Source organism: Chenopodium album, chromosome 6 (genome assembly GCF_948465745.1).
Source record: "Chenopodium album chromosome 6, dcCheAlbu1.1, whole genome shotgun sequence".
NCBI classification, from domain to species: Eukaryota; Viridiplantae; Streptophyta; class Magnoliopsida; order Caryophyllales; family Amaranthaceae; genus Chenopodium; species Chenopodium album.
This window is the reverse complement of record NC_137839.1, coordinates 70,571,352-70,592,231: the sequence shown is the minus strand read 5'-3', so window position 1 is coordinate 70,592,231 and position 20,880 is coordinate 70,571,352. Positions and strand designations below refer to the sequence as shown.

The window sequence follows — 20,880 nt, the reverse complement described above, 5'->3', positions numbered from 1 at the left end:
TCTTCACTGCTATGGTGATGTTCAAGTATTTCGTACATATAACGCATGACGTAGTAGCCACACTCACGTCCACCCAATTGTTGAGGACACTACATGTAATATATTTGTAAGTTGAATTAAATTGCTATACTTCAATTATTAAGAAACTAAAATTTAGGGTCAGAAATTAAGGTAACCTGTCCCAAATGCCATGTCAATTTACTTCCCCTAGATTGTCCACTTAATGCCTTAAAACTTCGAAAAGCACTACACATTTGAAACAAATAACATATATATTACCCTTACACACATAAAATCATGACATTAATAACAAACTAGACTTACTTTGTCATTGCAAACTTAACTGCTAAATTTCGCTTCTGCCTCAAAGAATCAAAGATGATGACTTCACGCTTAGCCATGCATAAGACCAAAAGAACCCAATGATTCCTACATAATAAATTAGACACACATTTGTAAAAGAGTAAAATAATATCAACAATTTGCAAATTTCAAATAAATACAAGTTCAAAGTTTATACTTTTCATGGTATGGGCATAAGATGAACTGCTTAGATTTTTGTTTTTCCATCACATGTGTCATGTATAGTAGGATACGATCAGCATCACTATGCAAATAGGTTTCTGAAATCATTTCCGGACACATGAATCCAATGGAAGCCACTTCCTCCGTATCGAGTAAGTCACTCAAGGCCCTACATATATATCATGTAATAACATTATAAATGGTATATGCAGCATTTCCCTACAGTTCTCCAAGCACACAATGTAGATAATCGGCTATCAACATATGTACCCAGAGAACAATCGGGAAATAGTGAGCCATGATCTTCTTAGATCCAAAACAATTCAAGTAGTTATCACCTAAATGAGATAGAACATTCAAGAACAGTCCCAAACCGGGGACTATTCAAGACTTACTCCTAATGAGTAAGCCCTGAACGGGTATCTAAGTCAATGATGCAATTATTATTGCAATTCCAATCAATTATATCACAATTAAAAATCTCATACAATTCACAATCATTATACCAACCAGAACAAATAAGTTAATATTGCAAAGAATGGTTCAGATATATATACCACAAGTGAAGACAATCTCGTATGCGTACTACCGCCTTAATCGTTTGTCCACAACCAGAACCTCGAGCAACTTGTGGAATTCACTTTCGCATAATTAAGAATCTGCCATAAAAAATTACATATATTAAACCAACATAGTTGATTCAACTTAATCTACCATGTATGTGACATAAAAGTTGTTATTCGGCATTGATTCTATTCTTTAATCCTCTTTTTGTTTTCTTTTCTGATCAAATTTGACTTTATTACATATCTTTATAAGTAAAGGTGGGGGTGCATAACTGCATATGTAATAGTCAGGTGTGACGGGGTTCAAGCAATACAAAGAGCAGGAATCTTAGTGGATCATAATTTTCACCAAAACCTTACCTAATTAATTAATCATACTAATAATTTTCTTCATAAAATCAGATCAAGCAACCCATTCCTAAGAGGTATTCACAATATTTCACTCACGTGACGCCATGTGAGTCCGTAGGAGCAATTTTTTTATTAATGGCAGATCTACTGGTACCGTACTCACCCCCTTTCCTTTATATCTTATTGTTTATAGTGGACAGGAATACATACAACATATACTATATATGATGATCACAGAAAGTGACCAAACCAAAAGGGACAGTCCAAATATTAAGTATCTTTGTCCCTGTGATTATGATAATCACTTTGTCTGACCACGTATTTGCGTGTGTGCTCGTGATCCTAAATCTCATAGAACAAGAGCGAGCACGAGACAAATAGAGTTCAGGACATTACTGAAAGTGCCTAAGTAGAGGTACTTGTTCTCATAAACGCACCCAATTCGTGCTTCCCATCGCCCATTATGATGATGCCTACAAAAAAATTAAATGATAAAAAATAATTTTAATAAGACATTCAAAGAATCATAGATGTCAACCAGTAGTATATTGCAAAACAGCAACTGTAAAAATCTACAGACTAAATGCAAACAAATTTGCAGAACAAATGGAGCACTAACAATTATCCATAGTAAAAGAACACAATCTATTAAATTACTTTAGTTTGAAGTTTGAAACTTCAAAGAAACCATGGTATTTCAAAAAAAAAAAAAAAAGCCCCAAAAAACTTTTACCGCAAATTGTATCCAGGCTTTGAACAGTGCAATAGTATTTCACTGGGTGGAAGAACAGATCGCATAAAAGCTGGCTTTGCAGGTGAACAACTATGTCAAGTTGACTGCACTCCTACGCCAATAACATGAAGTAATAATAAGCTCCTTACTTAACTAAACTACATAGAGAAAGTAAAAGACAATTTCCTACACGCCAGAGAAAAACTAAGGCTGAGTACATAACCTGTGAGGCTGTGATACCTTCACAAGTATCCGCCTACTTCTAAAGGTCAAAGACCCAAAGAGAAAAAGTTCAATATTTGCTCCATAATTATACCGTACATAATATTGAAAAGATCCCAGATGATTAAGCCTAGCATTCCAATTACAATATCACTTCTCTATTAGGACATAAGCTAGAGGCTTGGCTTATCATGCAACATTTTTAGGGACTATGCAATATGCTCAAATGACTATGCTATTCTACAGACTGTTCAAAGATGCAAACAAGCAACCAGTAAAATATTGCAAAACAGCCATATAAATTCAATGACTATGCAATATGCTCAGATGAAAATTGACTTCAAAAATTCAATGACTGAAATTCACAAGTATGCAATATGCTCAAATGAAAATTCAATGACTGAAAATTATAAAAATTCAATTAAATTTGCCATATAAATTCTAATTAGTGAACTAACACTAAACCTGAAATTAAACTAAGTCTGAGCCGAAATCGATTGAACATAAAAGATTGAACATTCTAATTAGTGAACTAACACTAAAAGTTCAAGTTAAATGCTACATTCTATCTACCATGAAAAGATTGAACATAAATAGAAGCAATCTTACCATAGGTGAAATTGATTTCTAAAATTCAACAATGTCGAGCCGAAATCGATTTTTGGGGGCGAAATTAAGCAATTTTTCCACTCGAAAATTCAAAAATTCAACATTGCTGTAATTTGCTTGAACTTCCTCGGGTTTTTGGGGGCGAAATTAAGCGATTTTTCCACTCGAAAATATCAGATATTGCTCGAATTTTTTCAGCAGGATTTTTAATTGAATTTTTTGGGGTTTCTACGGTTCGAATTCGTATGGAATTGAGTACATTTTTTGCTCGAAATGGGGGATTTTTGGTCGAAAATAATCAATTTTTCTGGGGTTTAAGGGTTCGAATTAATTAGGGTTTTTGGTCTAAATTTTAGCTCGAAATTGCTCGGATTTGCTGCCGATTATGGGTGTTGAACTTGATTGCGATTTTGGATGTTGAATTTGCTGGGGATTTGCAGTTTTTTGGGCGAATTTGTGGGTGTTTTTTGGGCGAATTTGTTGGATTGAAGGGTCGAAATTGAAAAGCTGGGGATTTGCAGTTTAGTGAATTAGTGAAAGTGAAAAGCTAAGGTCAAAAGCGCAGAATGGGTAACCTAAAGCAGAGTTATTTGCGTCACTTCATAATAAAAATGCGACGCAAATAACAAAATCTGAAATGCTGAAAATTTGTTATTTGCGTCGCTCATTTATTAAAAGAGTGACGCAAATTATTCAGTGCCTTATTTGTGTCGCTTGTCAGTAAATGAGTGACGCAAATAATAAACTTATTTGCGTCGCTTTAATAAATAAGAGCGACGCAAATGATAGAAAGCTAACATACATTTGTTTTTTGTGTCGCTTCTTTAATAACAAGCGACGCAAATAACTTTAAAGTATAGTAAAAATACACATTTGCTTCGTTCTTTAGAATGAGTGACGCAAATATGGCGACGCAAATGAGGCTTTTTCTACTAGTGTGTAGTCCGATTCAATTTTTTCATCGGTTTACATGTTGAAAAATCTTCGGTTAAGGTTTTAGGAGTCATTTTAGTCCTTAAGGACCCGAATTGAGCTCGGAATTAGCAAAAAACTAACGTAAGTATCTCATTTTGCGTAACAAAAATTTATCGATTTGTGGGAAACTGTAAATATGAGACACTTACGTTATTTTTTTGCTAATTCCGAGCTCAATTCGGGTCCCTAGGGACTAAAATGACCTTTAAAACCTTAACTGAAGATTTTTCAACATGTAAACCGATGAAAAAAATTGAATCGGGCTGCAATTTACAATTTATACGAACTTTTGGGCTGCAATTTGCAAAAAAAAATCTAAATGGCTGCAATTTGCAAAATACGAACTTTAAATGGCTGCAATTTGCAAATTTTCTGCGTAAAAATTGGCATGCTAGTCATTAAACAAATGTGTAAGTAACCATAACATATCTCGATCTCCATCATTCTCTTACTTTTCAACTTCCCTTTATAAAGCCTTTCAAGCTCTATGGTTAAGTTGCTTTCCAGTGGTGTCACTTTTGGTAGGAACTTTAGTATCCAAATAAAACTCATGCACATAGTTAACAAAATCGGGATTCTACCTTAAATTGGAGAGATGGATAGAATTAAATTGGTAAAATCAAATTATATAATCAGATCATACAATTTTACAAAACAAAATAAATAAATTAATTAATTAAAATTAAAAAAAATGGTTCCAAAATAATACTAAATGATAAAAAAAAAAAAAAAAAAAAAAAAAAAAAAAAAAAAAAAAAAAATCAAGCAATAAGAATAATAATAGATATAAAGTGTTTCTAAAATTATACCAACAATACAAACTTAGAATAATTTTATAAGTATTTTATAAGTGTTTCTAACCTAGTTATACATTAAAGACGAATTAGGAATGACATGAATCAGTTTCTAATAAAAAAAAGTTCCCCAGGGCAAACCTTTTTAAGGAATACTTGTATTTGATATACATGCAAGTTCGTACTAGATCACCATTATATTTCTTTCAAAGAATGAGGAATACCTCAAGTGGTTGGAGCTTCTATAATCCCGGTTCCAGGAGATCTTGGGACCGATTCTCACCCCGCCCTTGAGGTTCTCTAAACACCAAAAAAAAAAAAAAAAAAAAAAAAAAAATCTTTCTTAGATATTCAACTAAAATATTATTCCATATATTCCTTATAAATATACAAGATTTTTCTATCAATTTCTTTTTGACAAAGTTTCTTATAAACTATATAAACCACTATTTTATCTAACTTTTTTATTTTACCAGTATGCATATTTCATATGTAAATTTAATTAAAATATTAATCCAAAAATCTACCTTATCTTTTAGGAAAAATTGCCCAGAATAATCCCACCTTTTGATTATTTTTAAATAATCCGACCTTTATACCAGATCCGCTCTAAATGGTCCTGAGTGACTAGTCACCGGTTGAAGAGGTAACTTTTTTTTTAATGAAATTTAATTTAAACATGTCACAACTTGACTTGTCCAAAACAAAAATAAATAAAAAAAATAAATAAAATAAATAAAATCAAAGTTTCAGCCACCAGCCACCACCATCCCCACCACCACCCAAACCCAGAACCACCACTGCCACGAAAACAAACCCAGGAACCACTGCCACGGCGCCACCAAACCAGACTCGAAACCACATCCTGGAACCACCGCCATCGAACAACACCCCAGCCAAGCCAACCCCCAAAACCCCCTTCGAAAATTCAAAAACTCGACAAACCAGAACCTGGTAGTTCGACGCGGCTGGACAAATCAAGAACCTGGTAGTTCGACGGGGGAGATCGACGCAACTAGAATCTGGGGATGGGGGAGGTTGGCGCGCCGGAGCTAGGTTTAAGGGAGATCGGCGACGCGGCTAGAAATTGTGGTGGCTCGCCTGGGTTTTTGCGAAGGAGTAAGGGAGAGGGTTGGTGGTTCAGGGGAGGGGGAGGGGTCGCGCGCCTGAGTTGGGTTTAAGGGCTGGCCGGAGTCGCGTGGCTGGCCGGAGCCGCGTGAATGGGGTTGGCCAGTTTGGGGGTTGGCTTGGGTGGTGGATGGTTTTTGAATATTGATTTTTTATTTTTTTTTTTAAAAAAGATTTATTTTATTTTTTATTTTTATTTTTATTTTTTTCTTACCAATTACAGGCTTCCACGTGTATGGTAACTTGTTATAACAAGTTAAATGACCGGTTGTGACCAGTTATAGTGGAGTGGGTATAAAGGTGGGATTATTTAAAAATAATCCAAAGGTGGGATTATTTTCAGCGGACGGCCCAAAGGTGGGATTATTCTGGGCAATTTTTCCTATCTTTTATATTAAGAAAACATAATTTATATATGTAATGCAATTATTTCCTCTTAATCAATAAAACTTCAACGCATTTTTGGTGCGGCCAGCCGCACGGTGCGCCAAGGTGTCACGTCAATAACCCCTCTAGTAACCCCTAAAGTAACCCCTAAAGTAACCCCTCTAGTAACCATTCAAGTAACCCCTCAAGTAATCCCTGTTAAGTAACCCCTCCAATGTTCCCTCAAGTAACCCCCCAAGTAACCCCTCAGTAACCCTACTTAAGTAACTCTTCAAGTAACCAGGTCCGGCCCTTAGGGTGTGCAGGGTGAGCAATTGCACAGGGCCCAAAAGTTAATAGGGCCTCATATCAATTTAAGAATATAACAAATAAGCTAGCATTATTATTGAGAATCTTCGTAGGTAGCTCAATGGTCAGTGGAGAATATTGACAAGTGGTTCAAGGTTCGATGACTGTTGTGAGCTTCACTCTTTATTTTTTTTTTTTTTTTTGGGTGACACAATTATAAATTGGATGGGGGCCCATTTATTTTTAATCGCACAGGACCTCCGTATACTTTAGGACGGCCCTGCAAGTAACCCCGACCTACCCATCTATTAACCCCTTAAATAACCCCCGACCTAGTAACCCTTGACCCACCACCACCCCTAATACACCACTAGCCCCACCCCAATACGCCATGCCACCACCACCATACACCGAACCCACAAAACAAACATAGATCCAACCGAACCCACAACCAAATCGTAAAATAAAAAAAAATTAAATCGAACAAATACCTTTAAAATTAACAATGGCTTCGAATTTCACTTCAAATATGACTAAAAAGGCAAAATTTGTCCATGAAACTAGATCTAGAGTTTTTATTGCCGAATTTAGCCTTAAAATCCTCTAAATTGTTTTTCGATGACAATAACGAGGAGTTCCGACCTTGAAAACTCGAACTCAACTTCTCATTAACGATTCAACAACTATCTCTTCATCAAAAAAATTTAAATTCAAGAGAAAAAGAAAAGAGAGAAAAAGAGGAGAGAGAAAGAAGAGAGAGGATGAAGTAACCCCAACTTAGAAGAGGAAAAGAGGAGAGAGAACGAGGAGGGAGAGGAGAGGAGAGAAGAGAAGAAAATGATTATTATTTTTTTAATATTGTGGCTGTTCGCACGGTGTGGCCAGCCACATATGAAACTTTGTGATAAAACTTTTGCAGCAACCAATAGAATATCAAGCAGTTTTCATATATACTTCGTATGTTAAAATTGGTTTCACTTCTTTTGTCAGTTTTCAAAATTATCATAAATGTAAATTTTGACTATTTTTTTATTCGTTATATGACATATATCATATGATTTTGAAAAATAGGCGATGCCAAACAAAACATAGTTAAAAAATACAAAATATTGACACAAAATCTTGCATTATATAAAGAGGATAGATTTTCGTAAATACAAAATCATTTTAGTGTTTAGGCAGGAAATAGTCTAATTTTCGAACTGCTTTCCTTTAATTTTCTTTAGTTTTGCAATTTAGTTTTCAATAAATCTACGCAAGTAGTTGAGATGTTTGTCCCTTTTTCTATGATAGTGTTAGTTAGTTTTTGTAAGTTCAACTGTTTGTATAGGATTTTTTAATGAGTTAAGGTAATAATTGGGGATTAAACTTTCTTATTTTTCACCTTTTGGGACCTGTACTTTTTTCTTTCACCTTTTGGGACCTAAGAAATTATTTTAGCTGGATAAATTTAACTATGGTTAAGTGGTGGTGCCCATTAATTGTTTTAAGTTCTAATTAATTTGCAAAAGAAATTTTTTGTTAGAGCATCCCCAAAAAATAATGCGTGTTGACCTCAAAAAATAAAATAAATAAGGTTTCATTTCAACTTATTTTGGTTTGAAATTATTGAACAATTTTTTTTTACTCTAATTAGCAAGGATGTGAGAGTTGATATGTGCTTTGATTACGTGCTCCAAATTTTTATTTTCTAGTTTGAACTTTGAAGCCCTGTGGGAGTTGTGAGGAGCAAACAAGTTTTTAAATAACTTTATTGTATTATTAAATGAATTGTTTGAAGATTGCTCAACTTGATTAAAGATGTTCTATAATTTGTTAAAATGATGAATGGAAAACAGCTTCAAAACTTTGCCATTTAAGGACCTGTGTTAAGAAGCTGGTTTAGTTTTTTTTTTCGGCATTTAATATGCATCATGCTAGGCGTCAAGTACGGATAATAAAAACATGATAACTAGGTTTTAATGCTTAGGTAGGTTAGTTAATTTTTTAAGTTGGGTTAAATTAGATGATTATTAACCACGGGTCTCAAAGGGTGAAAGAAAAAAGTTAAGGTCCCAAAAGGTGAAAAATAAAAAGTGTAGTCCCCAATTATTACCTTAACTCATTTTTTAATTGTGTGTTAGCTTAGGGTTCATTAAAAAGGTAATGATCTTTTTACCTAATATCTTTTCGTTGGTAAAAATTTATCCGAGATCGTAATGACTATCAAATTTTGAAATACGTTCAACTGAATTAGATGAAAGTCATCCGATCCTTACGGCTACAACAAATCGTTAGACTATCTCTTTAAAAAACTGTAAATTTTAGTGATGTGCGCGAGACAAGTTGATGCGGTTCCAAGGCATTAATATTGTTATTATAATTATTTTTATTGTTATTTTAGTTTATTATTAGATGACCGAATTTATTAGGATATTTTTGTTAGTTTAATTCGGTTAGTATAAGATAAGCTTAACTTTAAAGATCATATTTGCAAAATATTATCTTTACAAGTTAGAGTTAGTTTCCTAGTTAGATTAGAATTTGTTTTACCGATTTTTAGGCTAATTATTTAGCTTATAAATACGTGATGGTGTTTAACGAAAAGTATGATTGATTGATTTGAAATTTATAAAGTTTTACGTAAGCTTGTGCTTGTGTATTCTTGGCCTAGTTTAGGTTTTAAGCTCGTGTTGCTTAGCGTTTCTTGACCGAGACTCAAGATTCCAAACCTTTCAACTGCGATTGAAGGTTATATCCATCAAAATTCATATCAAATTGGTGTGGCTGCTGTTTGACGAGGGACGAGTTTGACAATTTGTGTCAAAAAACTCGGTTTCGAATGTCATATTGATCGACTTGGTTCTCCTTCGTTTCTAAAAATTTTGAGGTGATTCTTTTTTTCAAATTGGTTAATTTTTTGTCTAGTTTTCACCTGCAAAATTTGAGAACTTTTCGAGAAGCATAGCTATTAAACTGGGTTCGTTCTTTACACCTGGTCAAAAATCAAATTAATCTGCCATTGTTGAGAAAAAAATAAACTGCGATTACTTGGCTGGGAATTTTTTTTCTGAATTTTTGGTCGAGTATTTTAGACATATAGGGCTAGCAGTATACAAAATTTCAGAATTTTTCGAGGTGTCTTCATTGGGTTTTGGTCCTCGTACTTTCGATCAATTTCTGGACTGGTTTTGTGTGTTTTCTCATCCACATAAACATGGAAAATAAAGGTTGGTTTGAAGCATTTATGTTGGAAATCAAGAAAATGAATGAATGTTTGGATAGAATTGATGCTCGTTTTCAAATTCGTGACGTGAGATGTGGTGTACAAGATATGTCTTATGAGAAAGAGAAACTAGAGCAACCAATTGTTGAGGCTATATACGAGGAAAAGATTGTATCTTTACCGAGTGATAATCTTACAAATCCAATTTTAGAGCAATCTCATTAACAACTAGTAGAAGAAAAAAGAAATTATGGAGCACAAAAGTGTATATTTGTCTAGTTTTGTTGACGAGGAGGTTACATTTGAACTATCTAAGTTGGTAGCAAAAAGTTTGTGGGATAATTGGGATACAAATATTTTCACGTATTATTTCCATTATATTGATTGCATTGACAAAGGTGTGTCATCAATTAAAATTTTGGAGCATTAAATTGAAGTTTGTGGTGCATTCATTGGTGTAAAATATAAGCATGACGTGGTTGGATGGAGACATATTCTTTTAGCTCATGTTCGATTAATTTGGATGATATCTTGGTTCCATGATTTGCTAAAACTTGGGACAAGTTTTTTTCAAGAGGGGGAGTATGATGCGGTTCCAAGGCATCAATATTGTTATTATAATTATTTTTATTGTTATTTTTAGTTTATTATTAGATGACCGAATTTATTAGGATATTTTTGTTAGTTTAATTCGGTTAGTATAAGATAAGCTTAACTTTAAAGATCATATTTGCAAAATATTATCTTTACAAGTTAGAGTTAGTTTCCTAGTTAGATTAGAATTTGTTTAACCGATTTTTAGGCTAATTATTTAGCTTATAAATACGTGATGGTGTTTAACGAAAAGTATGATTGATTGATTTGAAATTTATAAAGTTTTACGTAAGCTTGTGCTTGTGTATTCTTGGCCTAGTTTAGGTTTTAAGCTCGTGTTGCTTAGCGTTTCTTGACCGAGACTCAAGATTCCAAACCTTTCAACTGCGATTGAAGGTTATATCCATCAAAATTCATATCACAAGTACCACGGTACAAGATTTATTTATTCAAAGAAACCTTTATTTGATTCATTTTTATGTATATGTTAATTTCAATTTTATTTATAAAATTTTGAATGTCATATGGCTTTTTCTTAATAAATTAATTTATTTAAAACACATCACAAATCACCACAATGTCTTTGTCGTAGGTTGTGTTGTGTCAATACGTATTTACAAGGGGTTTGACAGATAAAGTCAATAGTTACATAACTAAATGACTGTATTTTTTATTAGATACTCTAAAGAACAAATTATAATAACTCTTTATAATATTGTTAAAATCATACCTTGCACGGAACTTAGGCTAATAGCTTAGTGTAGACTTGTAGTTTATATTATAAATATAAATCGACACAGATATCTTTGTCTACATCCAAGTACCCAACAACATGCAATTGTTTTATTTATGTATATTAGATTTTTTTTACTTGCATTTTTAATATGAAAGATATATAATATTTATATTTCCCTATCCGATCTGATTTCTGTTAGATAAATTATTACGGTGATTTCCATTTTTGTCAATATTATAGACAATATCACCCTATTCAAAAAACCTATGCGCAAATATACATACTATATGATATTAACATTTATATTTAATTCCTCCGTTTTGTAATGATATATAGTACTTGTAATATTAGGGTGTCCAAAAGTTTTACAAGAAATTATGGAATGGGGATCAAAGGAGGATCGAAATTTATAATACAAGTATATAATATAGTTATTGGGGGATATATTTAATTGTAAATAGGAGAGATAAATAATAAAAATAAACACTAAGTTTCGTATGTGTGAGGTTACCTATTCAAAGGTTACTTGATCGGTCAGAGGTTACTCAAATAGTCAGAAATTACTTTGCCAGGGGTTATTCAATCGTTCGAGGGTTATCTGCTTATTAGTGTTTTGGTGTGTGACAAGCCACACAAAAAATGCGTTGTTGAAAAAAAATAGTATAAATGGGGTTAGTAGAAGAGGAAAACAATAAATAATAATGAGTCCTTAACAAAAAAGTATAAAGGGTTGCAATTATAGTAAAACAAATGGAAAAAAGAAAGTGTTTGTGATATATAGGAAACGAGGGGTATTACAAAGTATATAGAAAAATTCATATTCTCAAAATTTGACTAAGGCCTTGTTCACTTGACCTTAAAAAAATAATATTTAGTAAAAATAAGTTCAGTTCAGTAAAAATAATTTTAATTAAGTAAAAATCAGTAACTTTAAATAAGAAAAACAATAAAAATTCAACAAAAATAATTTCAGTTCAGTAAAATTAATTTCAATTAAGTAAAAATAAGGTGAAATGAACAGGGCCTAAATACAATCTCACAAATGTCGGTTATTAAACAGGGTGCAAGTTGCTTTGCTACTGTACAACGTACAAGTTACAAAACTTAATACGTCGATCGTATCTTTCTATATAAAGTAGCTTCTACAAGTGCTGCAAAGTACAAGATACAAGCTATATTTTGTCTATAGCTCTTTATTGTTTTTTTTTTTAATTAAAAATAAAGCTTAAGATATGTCTCCCATTGTAGTGAGCCTTGTAGGGGTGGCGATCATAATAAGCATCACACATTATTTGCTATATACAAGGAAGAAATCATCAACATACAGCGGTGAACTCCCCCCTGGTTCAATGGGTTTGCCATTTCTTGGTGAAACACGTCAATACTTTACCCCGTATTCTTCCTTTGACATTCCTCCCTTTGTCAAACAACGGGTGCTCAGGTAAATTTTTATACATATATATAATCAGGAAAGAAGTTCTAATCACTTGAGTGGTCCCTCATCCTCAAATTATTTAGATATAATATGGTAACAATTTACTTATATATAGTATGGTGATTTACCAAAAGTGAAATAAAGTACAAATGAGTAAAAATAAAAACAAAATATTAAACTATTACTCTCCGTAGTCTTTGATTAATATGATTCCTCCATTCAAGAAATTGCACCATTTTATGTTAAAAGGAAAATTCACAAATATTTAATCCTGGGATCGATTCTCACCCCCGCCCTTGTGGCTCAAGTGGTTAGAGCTTCCCTCCCGATTTCAGGAGATCCTGAGATCGATTCTCACCCCCACCCTTGTGGCTCTCTAAACAAATATATATATATATATATATATATATATATATATATATATATATATATATATATATATATATATATATATATATATATATATATATATATATATATATATATATATATATATATATATATATATATATATATATATATATATATATATATATATATATATATATATATATATATATATATATACCATTTAAGCAAACAAAACAATTCTTTGCAAACATACTCTTATATTTAATACATACTTGTTACTTTGGTTAATTCTTCTAAACTTATGGACAAATTCTCTTGTAGTCCCCCAATATACCCTGGCCTGTTTATTGATCTTTTTTTTTTTCACTATTATATGTAAATTCTTGTGCACTCTATCTCCCCATGGTGCAATTTATTATCTATTAGTAAAAATAATACAAACTTAAACGACTATATCAAAATTTTACATTAAGATAAATCCAACAACATCTAAAATATTGACATACTACCTCCGTTAAATATTATGTGCAACTTTAAAATATTTTATATCTCACAAATAATACTCTAAAGTTGCACATAACAACTAACGGAGGTAGTATTATTTTATACTTTACCAAGAAAAATTGTAAGAGTAGTACTAAATTCAAAGCATGTTAATATTCAGAAACGGTGACATTAGCTATTAGCGGTATAACGTGACTATGAGGTATTATGAATGATACAAAGTGTGTACAACGAACAATGAACTAATAAGCGTGGCTTACTAATTGACATTATTGTCAGGTATGGTTCAATATTCAAAACAAGTTTAGTTGGGACACCACTGATAATATCAGCGGATGCAGAACTTAACCATATAATCTTTCAACAAGAGGGTCAAGCTTTTGAAAGTTGGTATCCAACCACATTCACACAAATATTTGGACCTGAAAATCTTAGCACCTTAAAAGATATCATGTACAAATACCTTAAAAATATGGTGCTAAGTTTGTTTGGTCCTGAGAGCCTAAAAAAGATGATATATGAAGTTGAAGATGAAGTATTAACCCATCTGAATCAGTGGTGCGACGTGGACACGGTTGAGCTCAAAGACGCGACTGCTAAGGTAAGTTATTAACATTTTTGTTATACAGTTATACACTACTCATGCAATTCGATCAAATCAAAACTTAATTAGTGGATAACTCACCTTGTGACTTTGATGTCAAAAGTTTAAGTCCATAAACTACATTTGCTTGGTAGTAGGCCCGGAGGTTTCCTTTTCTCCTCCCCCCACCTCCACTCTACTCTTAAATTGCGTAGTTGGACTAATTAACTTTAATTAGTGAAGGTACTAGTTTGGTAGGATAATTCATCTTATTTATAAAAAAACAAAAAAAAATGATTCTAACTTAGTTTTATGACTTTTGACTATCACAATTTTTTAAAAATGGACGGCTGAGATGATTTGTTTTTTGATTTATGTTCAATTAATAATTTTAATTAAAAAACAATTTTAAAATTATTTCAAATATATTTTTATATTCTAAAAAATTATTTATTATATATATATATATATATATAAAATAATTTTTATTTAAAATTATTTATTCAAAAAACAAATCATCTCAACCGTCCATTTTAAAAAATTATGGCAGTCAAAAGTCATAAGATTACATTAGAATTAAAACCTATTCAAATGTTTCTCATTCATTTATCATGAGTTTGTAGTAATCTCTATAATACATCATGCAGATGATTTTCAATCTAACAGCCAAAAAGCTAATTAGTCATGATGCCGAAAGCTCATCAGAAAATCTAAGGAAGAACTTTGATGATTTTATCAAAGGATTGATCTCTTTTCCTTTGAACATTCCTGGCACAGCATATCACAAGTGTTTACAAGTAAATTACTTTAACTTTCTTTATTGCATTATTCCATTTCGCCTCGACCTTGTAATCTCTTGCTAAGTATGAATCATTGAATCTAATTTAGGGAAGAAAGAAGGCAATGAAAATGTTGAGAAAGTTGCTCCAGGAAAGAAAGATGAAGCCAAGGAAAAACAATGAAGATTTTTTCGATTACGTACTCGACGAGCTATCGAAGGAGGGAACACTCCTAACAGAAGGGATTGCTTTGGACCTAATGTTTGTGCTTCTCTTTGCGAGTTTTGAGACTACCTCTACTACTCTTACTTTAGCCATCAAATTTCTTACTGATAATCCTATTGTGTTGCAAAAACTTACGGTATGGTTTGTTTATTTCTTTAATTTGACCTAATCGAGTAAGATATTAACGGTTGAATTTACACACAAGCGAATTAATTCACAGGAAGAGCATGAGATGATTCTCAAGAGTCGTGAAAATGCATCGGATACTGGCCTTTCATGGAAAGATTACAAATCTATGACTTACACTTTCATGGTAATGTTTATTTTGTTTATTTTTGTTTATTTGTGTTAGTCAATACTATCAGTTTGGTAAATTATAAAAGTTTACCGGAAGTTTTTTTTTTTTTTTTTTTTTTTTTTGAAAAACTACATAATAAAAAATAGTTGTATGAAACTATCTAATTAAAGATAAAATTTGTAACCTTTCTTGACCAAATTTTCTGGCGTTGACGCACCTCTAAATACCCTTGAAACCACCGAGAGGGTTTGTTTTCAAAGTGGTAAGGCTATTTTTGAGGTGGTTTAGGGATAATCTGAGTTATTGCCTTATTGGGGTAGTTTTGTGCTACGAGATGCTAATTCCGGTGGTATTTTGTGGTGAGTCAACGCCGAAAAATTAGGTTAATGATAGAAATCCGGTCAACGTAGTAATTTACAACATTTTACTTTTTATTAGGTAGTTTTTTACAATATTTTTTTAATTACGTAATTTCTACAAAAAAAACAAAAAATCCTTACCGAAATTGTACAAATATATAATCTCTGGTATTTTTAGTTTACCTGAAAATCCAAAATCAATCAATAGTTGTAGTATCCGAATAAACTTCAACTATTACTAAATAACTTATACACTAAGTTAACCTTGAATTAATTGTCTGCAGTTGGGACAAATCTAAAACGATATCATGTCGGTTGACGGTATATGTGATTAATGCTTAATAATTATATGGAAATTTTGACAATTACCACCTTCTGTTATGTCCATTTTAGCAATTACCACCTTCTATTTTTTTTTTTTTGAAAATTATCACCTTCTACTTTCAAAAACATCAAAAGTTACCACCTTCTTGCCCCCCAACTACCACATGACGTCATTTTGGGTCCATTCTTTCCCTTTCCTCCCTATTTCCCTCACATTTCTCATTCCTATTTGGATTCTCATCTCCCCTTTCACTTTTTTTCCCCAAATCACCAATAATTGTTCGCCAATTTTGATTTGGATGAGTGAATTGAAGTGTTTTTTATTGTTTGGGGGAAAAAAAGTGAAAGGGGGGATGAGAATCGAGTTAGGAATGAGAAATGCGAGGGAAATAGGGAGGAAAGGGAAAGAATGAGCCCAAAATGACGTCATGTGGTAGTTGGAAGGCAAGAAGGTAGTAACTTTTAATGTTTTTGAAAATAGAAGGTGGTAATTTTCAAAACAAAAAATAGAAGGTAGTAATTGCTAAAATGGACTAAACAGAAGGTGGTAATTGTCAAAATTTCCTAATTATATTTTGTTAAATGCTATAATATCCAGGTCATCAACGAAACACTAAGGCTGGCAAACATAGCTCCTGTTATTTCCAGAAAAGCAATAAAAGACGTCAGCTTCAAGGGTATGCATCAACCATGCATGGCATTATTAATTAATGAATTATTATTCAATCATTATTAGATATACTAGTACTCTATTATGTACTCCCTGACGGAACTCCGTCCTTTATCTACATGCTTATATATTCCATTTTTTACAGGAATTAAGGAAATAAGATATTTTGTAAAATCCATGATTGGAAAAAATATAACTCGTCAAAAAGAGAAAATATTAGCAAAAAGTACATTATTTAAACAGAAATAGATAGACACGTTGTTTTGAAATCTCAAAAATAAAAGTAGGCAGGTAGATAAGAGACGGATGGAGTACTACTATATAAACAATTAACATGCAATAAATCGTGTTATATTATTAGTGACCACTTGTTAGATTTTTTCATTACTGCACGCTATTATGTTATAAATTCTTAAATGGACCTGGTTCACACTAATTTATTGTGGACCATTAACAATAGAGAAAGTATGGTTGTTTTATTAACAAAAAAAAGGGTCACTATAATTTTAAAAAAGGTCACTATGTTGAAATAAAAATCATTTTGGTAATATATAGGCCTAAGTGGTTATTTTTGTAATGAAATATTTTATATACTAATCAATATGAATAATAAAGGCCACTATGCTAAAATTAGGGTAATAGCGTCGTATTTCAAGTTCACAACATTATTAAATGTTGTAGTAGTTTTAATAAAAGTTACTGTGTTAAAAATAAGGTTACTATGTTAAAAATAATGGTCACTATATTCAATATAATGTCAGTTGCGTGTGTATAGGCCTCGGGTCCACAATAATATTATTGTGGACCAGGTCCACGCAAGTGTTTTTGCTATTATGTACTCCATATATAGACAATTATTATGCAATAAATCGTGTTATATTATTAGTGAAGTAGTGACCACTTGTTATATTTTGTTTATTGATAAGACAATAATATTTAGAAGTTGCACTCATTTTTTCAGTATTATTAATCATTCATTATTTTTATGCATTATTATGATGTGCATGTACTAATAAATATCATATAATAAAAATTGGTGGATAATGTAGGTTATACCATACCAGCTGGTTGGCCTGTCATGGTTTGCCCTCCGGCCGTACACTTGGACCCTTCCATCTATGAAAATCCCCTTGAATTCAATCCATCGAGATGGGAGGTACGTATCATAGCTTATCATTCTATTGAATTGCTTTAATTATTCGTCGCGATTAAATAACAATAGTACTAGAGAATTGGTCCAAATAACGATTTAAAATAACTAATTATACGAGATAAGTTGCACTGATGTTGAATTGAGTTTATAGGGAAGAGAAGTACATGGAGCAACCAAACATTTCATGGCTTTCGGGGGAGGTATGAGATTTTGTATCGGCGCAGATTTTAGCAAGGTGCAAATGGCTGTGTTTCTACACCACTTAGTTACCAAGTATAAGTAAGTCAAAAATCAAACTATAATATACTTCCTTTTTTTTTTTTTTACTTGACTGTTTCTTTTATTACGCTTGTCAATGCAAAACTTTAACAATCAATAACTTTAATTTTTTTTTTTGCATAGTATAAAAAACTTTAATTCTTTATAAGTAAAAATTATAAAAGTACTTATTGATTTAAAACATCCCATATGAATATATTTTTCCTTACATATAATTCATAAAAGACGGTCAAAAGAAGGTGGTGAATAGTGTAAAAGTCAAAGCAGGTCAAGTAAAAAAAACGGAGGAAGTATAAATTGCATTTTTGTGGACGGAGAATAGTTTTAACTACATACTTATTTAGATTTTTTTATTATTATTTTTTTTTTTTTTTTTGACATTGGATAAATCTTTAATAAATGAATGAAATTTCAGGTGGAAGGCAATAAAAGGAGGGAACACCATTCGGTCTCCAGGCTTACAGTTTCCTGATGGCTTTCATGCTAGTTTTGCTGCGAAAAGCTCGTCCACAAATTAAAGAAAGAAAAAATATATATATAGTGTTACAATTTAATTTGTTTTAATAAACATGTTTCCATCATCAAAATTTTCACAATTATACAATTGTATGTACACGTGTCATAAATTAGATGTATCGTAATTCTTCTTTTGTCAATCGAAGGGCAATCACAAGCCTTTTGGGCAGCGATAAGCCCGTATTTCTCTTTACGCCTTAATCATACTTCAAAATTGATTTCTTTAAGAAAATAATACTTGTATTACAAGTTTACAACTCTTACGAATAATAATAATGATGTGTCTTTTTTTTTTTTTTTTTTTTTTTTTTTTTGAAAACATAATATACATACAAAACACGAGTTTACTACTTATCTTTAGTGATGCTTGCTAGATTTTGTGTAGCCGTATACGAAAAAAATTCTAGTATGGTCACTCTCAAAATGACCATCACTATACTTAAATGTGATTGGTTGATTTTAGATTTATTTTTTTAGCTTGGTCAAACCTTATTTAAGGGTAATTAAGGTATTTTGCTTATTTAATTTATTTTCTTATTTTTCAAATTTCAATTAATGAATTTATGAAATTCTTAATTTAATTTCGAAATTATTTTATCTAAATCTAATTTTAATAAAATCTAAAATTAAGATTAAAAAAAAATTAAAAATCGAAAATTTGTTCTTCGTCGTTCTTCGATGTTCTTCGATGTTCTTCCTAGTTCATCCAAATATTTCATCAATTAATGAAATCAACCACGATTTAATGTTCCATGTACCTTAATTTTAATCGCGCATCAATTGAGATCGAAAAATAGGCTAGATTTATACAGCCATCGCGCAATTTTATGGTACACATAATCGGTTTCTATCATCCTGTGTGTGGATTCTTGAATCATAGATTTTAATTGTACAAAATCAAGCATCGGATTCGAAAATAGCGATTTAAGGTATAAGAAATAAAAAATTTTAAGTTTTTCGGTAATATATGTTCGTCATGAAAATCTGAGAAGAAACCGTATCACATTTTTTTTCACAACTTTTTTTGATCCAAAAAATCGAAGATCGAATTATAATCACTGTTTGTGATAAAGGTATTGACCCAAATACAAATATGACATAACCTTAACTGAATTTTATTAATTATAAAAAGATAATGACCAAACGTAACATTGGACATTGCCGATTATTATAATAGAATTTACTTCGATGGCAATTTATAATACGATGAACCTGGACAATGATTCGAACTAATCAATAAACAAAAATTATGGAATCGATATATTTCAAGTATAGAAATTGCATTTTAATATTGGAAATCACTTATTCTAATTATGATCTTTTCCTAATTTTCTATCTTTTTAAATTTTGAATAGATTATATATTGGAAATCAGTTATTCTAAATAGGATATTTTCCTAATGTATTACCTTTAAAAGTTAAATGACTTTTATCTTTTAAATTTTAAAAAATCTTTACAAACAACAGCGTTAGGGTTCTTTGCTTCACATCTTTATCATCCTCGCATACTCTTTTCAACCGAATTTGTTTCACAGTTTGCACAAGTACCTTTGATATAGGTTATGACATAAGTATGAGTTATGGTAAAATCGGATATAAGTATTTGTAAAAGCTTAGTCAATTAATCGGTTTATGTTCATTTAATACTGCATTGCATTTTTCAAACTAAATTTAAAATTTTTTAAATTACCGCCCTTATTTTTCGCTTGTCAGTTACTAAAGTTCAATTTATATCCTTGTCCAACTCTCACCCTTCTCTATCTTAAAAATTACAAAAAATAAAATGGGGGATTCACTAAATTCCGGAGGTTCATCTTCTAGTTTTAGGGGATTCATGGTGAAATATGGATGTGGTGTTCCCTCTAAGATATGAACTGTGAACAAGCGTAACCACAACAGGGGTAGAAAATTTCGTGGTTGTGGTAAATATCCGGTAAATATTTTAAATCCTTGTGCTTAATTTGTGACCACAGGAACATAGCTTGCTTTCATATATTTATCATATCAAAATTAAAAAATGGCGATACTCACTTTTTAATAGCTCTAATTTCAATAAATATAAGTTAACGACATTAATTTTTATTAGGGTTCCAATTACCAATTAGTTTATTTATATGTTATTATTTATTTTTGGAAAACCAATTAGGGTTTTTAAAATACTTGCAAATTGCAGGAGGTTGACTGTGGTTTTTTCAAATGGTTGTATGATGATGTCGGTGGATGCGTCGAGTGTGAGATGATGTCAAAGAGGTTGGATGAAATCGAGAAAGAAGTTCAATCTCTAACTACGAA

At 31.6% G+C, this 20,880-nt stretch overlaps 1 protein-coding gene and 1 long non-coding RNA gene across 2 annotated transcripts; one reads left to right on the top strand and one right to left on the bottom strand.

Annotated features, from left to right (window-relative positions):
- Positions 1 to 352: 352 nt before the first annotated feature.
- LOC145635135 (uncharacterized) lies at positions 353 to 1,166 on the bottom strand. The gene is made up of 3 exons (XR_014113792.1): positions 1,083 to 1,166; positions 521 to 694; positions 353 to 429 (listed from the first exon to the last, which is right to left on the bottom strand). It is a non-coding gene; the product is annotated as an uncharacterized LOC145635135 (long non-coding RNA).
- An 11,153-nt stretch (positions 1,167 to 12,319) lies between these two features.
- LOC145635134 (cytochrome P450 87A3-like) lies at positions 12,320 to 18,729 on the top strand. Its single transcript, XM_081686419.1, has 9 exons — positions 12,320 to 12,554; positions 13,683 to 14,004; positions 14,634 to 14,783; positions 14,875 to 15,126; positions 15,211 to 15,303; positions 16,570 to 16,648; positions 17,691 to 17,797; positions 17,946 to 18,073; positions 18,489 to 18,729. Exons 1-9 carry the CDS (start codon positions 12,346 to 12,348, stop codon positions 18,589 to 18,591), a joined length of 1,443 nt encoding a protein of 480 aa, XP_081542545.1. The 5' UTR covers positions 12,320 to 12,345; the 3' UTR covers positions 18,592 to 18,729.
- Positions 18,730 to 20,880: the final 2,151 nt, after the last annotated feature.

Coding starts and splice junctions, on each gene's coding strand:
- LOC145635134 (XM_081686419.1), top strand. CDS start 12,346: ATGTCTCCCATTGTAGTGAGCCTTGTAGGGGTGGCGATCATAATAAGC. Junction 15,304..16,569: donor CTATGACTTACACTTTCATG/GTAATGTTTATT, acceptor TATAATATCCAG/GTCATCAACGAAACACTAAG. Junction 16,649..17,690: donor AAAAGACGTCAGCTTCAAGG/GTATGCATCAAC, acceptor TGGATAATGTAG/GTTATACCATACCAGCTGGT.